The 2,223-nt window shown below is 50.8% G+C and overlaps 1 protein-coding gene across 1 annotated transcript in view; it reads left to right on the top strand.

Annotated features, from left to right (window-relative positions):
• Positions 1–439: 439 nt before the first annotated feature.
• The window catches only part of SSR2 (signal sequence receptor, beta (translocon-associated protein beta)), a 2,749-nt gene continuing 965 nt past the window's right edge, over positions 440–2,223 (top strand). Inside the window, exons 1-4 of the mRNA XM_010192776.1 lie at positions 440–594; positions 1,089–1,187; positions 1,350–1,458; positions 1,613–1,690. Coding sequence (XP_010191078.1) covers positions 440–594; positions 1,089–1,187; positions 1,350–1,458; positions 1,613–1,690 — 441 coding nt within the window. The remainder of the gene's footprint in view (positions 595–1,088; positions 1,188–1,349; positions 1,459–1,612; positions 1,691–2,223) is intronic.

The following is a 2,223-nucleotide window of genomic DNA, read 5'->3' as shown; positions in this document are numbered from 1 at the left end:
CCCTGCTAACCCTTTCAGTCAAGAAATTCTTCCTAATATCCAGGGTGAAACCAGGCGAGCAATGGCTCTGAGCTTACCTGGGGGTCTCTGGGCGTTGTGGGGGTGCAGGAGGGTGGTGTGGAGGCTGTAGCAGGGGCGTACGGAGGGGAGGGAAGGGTCTTCTGCCATAGAGAGCAGGCTCAGACATATGAGCAGTTTTTGCATTAAAAACCACAAGTTTCCTAAGTGGTAGTGGATATAATGACAGCCTGGTCTCCGTGTTAGCAGGGCAGCTCCAGAGATGTTGGGCTTGGGGAAGCTGGGACACGTGGCCTGAAAGCGGGGACCAAAAGCAGGAGGGAGTCGGTAGCACCTCAGTAGCTGGGAATAACAAATGTTGGAAATGAGGAGCTTGTGCTTTCTGAGAAGATCAGAACTTTTAATTTTCTTCTGCTTGCAGATGAAGCTCCAGATTCTTGCCGTGTTTGCCCTGCTTTACGTGGCCCACTGTGAGGAAGGCGCCAGGCTCCTGGCCTCCAAATCTCTCCTAAACAGATACGCGGTGGAGGGCAAGGACTTGACTTTACAGTACAACATCTACAATGTTGGCTCCAGGTGAGCCTGGTCCAGGCTTCTCCTTGTCTGTCTGTCTGTCTGCAGGGTATGAGACTATTTCCAGCCTCCATCCCACCAGTGCTTGACCCTGTAATTTGCCTTTTTCTTCCTCTTCCGTTGTCTCTGCTTTCACCGTTCCCTATTTTCACCTCATGGCTGCTCCAGCTGTTGATCCCGAATGGTGTAGTTAGTTCTGTGGCTTGTGACTCTGCTCCCCATGCAGTAGCCTCCCTTTCTTGGCTTTGGGAGCTCTTTTTCACATCTAATTCCCTTTTTTTTTTTGCAGCTTCTCTTAGCTTTGCCTTCTCTTTCTGCCCCCTCCGTGTAATACACCTTGACTCTCCTCCCCATCCTCTCATGGTGCCCTTTTGCATTTCAAAAATCAGTTTTTCCAGCTGCTGAATTATCCGTTAGGAGCTGCCATCCCTCTTTGGTGCCATCCCCCATGGGTGCAATGCTAAATCTAAGACTGTTTTAATCCTTGTTGCATTTAGTGCTGCTTTAGATGTGGAGCTGTCAGATGATTCCTTCCCCCCAGAAGATTTTGGCATCGTCTCTGGGATGCTCAACGTCAAGTGGGACAGGATCGCTCCGTATCCTTCCACGTTTCTCCTGTCTGTATTCGTTGTCACTGAAATTCCAGCTCGCCAGGACTGGATCTGTCAGTGGGAATGACTTTTCCACCTGGTTTGAGGCTTTTTTTACCCATCTTACTTTGATGAAGTGCGACCATTTGCCTTAATTCCGCCTCCCAGAGCGAGTAACGTGTCCCACACCGTGGTCCTGCGGCCTCTCAAAGCTGGGTACTTCAACTTCACCTCTGCTACCATCACGTACCTGGCGCAGGAGGGGGGACAGGTTGTGGTGAGTTGACCATTTATAGCATCCTTGCCCAAATCGGACAGCAGAGACGCCTGCCTCTGCTCTTGGAGCTCTTGTTAGGGGATGATGCGTGTCCCTGCGTGTGCTGTTACAAGAAGGAAAGGTGGCAAATCTTTCTCCCCTGATGTTTTTTCAGGTTGGTTTCACGAGTGCTCCTGGGCAGGGAGGAATCTTAGCTCAGCGTGAGTTCGACAGGAGGTTCTCCCCTCACTTTGTAAGTACTTTTCCATTGCTGATTGTCGTGGTTTAGGCCCAGTGCATAACTGAGCACCACGATGCCCCAAAAAGGGCTGGTCAAAATAAGGACTGGGAGGGCTTCTCACCACTTAAACAGGTCACAGGCAAAAGACAGACTCATCATAAGGAGTAAAAGCAAAACAATTTTAATTCATTACCACCATCAGAGTAGAACAATGGGATACACAACCAGATGTTAAAGTCAAAACACCTTCCCCCCACCCCTCCCTTCTTCCTGGGCTCAGCTTTGTTCCCGGTTTCTTCACCTTCCCCTTCCCACTTTGCCTTGAGGCGAAGGGAGATGGGAGTGGGGGTTTGCAGTCGGTTTTCACACCATGTGCCCTCAGGAGTAGGAAAAGCTCAGCCCAGTGTCTCTCTCTGCTTCCACGTGGCCCCTTTTCCATGGGGAAAAAGTCCTCAAAAGTCCAATCTGGGTCAGCCCACAGTCAGCTCCCTCACACACGAACTGCTCCAGCACACACTGCCCAGAGTCACAGCTTCTTCAGGGGC

Source organism: Mesitornis unicolor, unplaced genomic scaffold (genome assembly GCF_000695765.1).
Source record: "Mesitornis unicolor isolate BGI_N332 unplaced genomic scaffold, ASM69576v1 scaffold6499, whole genome shotgun sequence".
Lineage (NCBI taxonomy): Eukaryota > Metazoa > Chordata > Aves > Mesitornithiformes > Mesitornithidae > Mesitornis > Mesitornis unicolor.
This window is presented reverse-complemented; position numbering and strand designations above follow the sequence as displayed.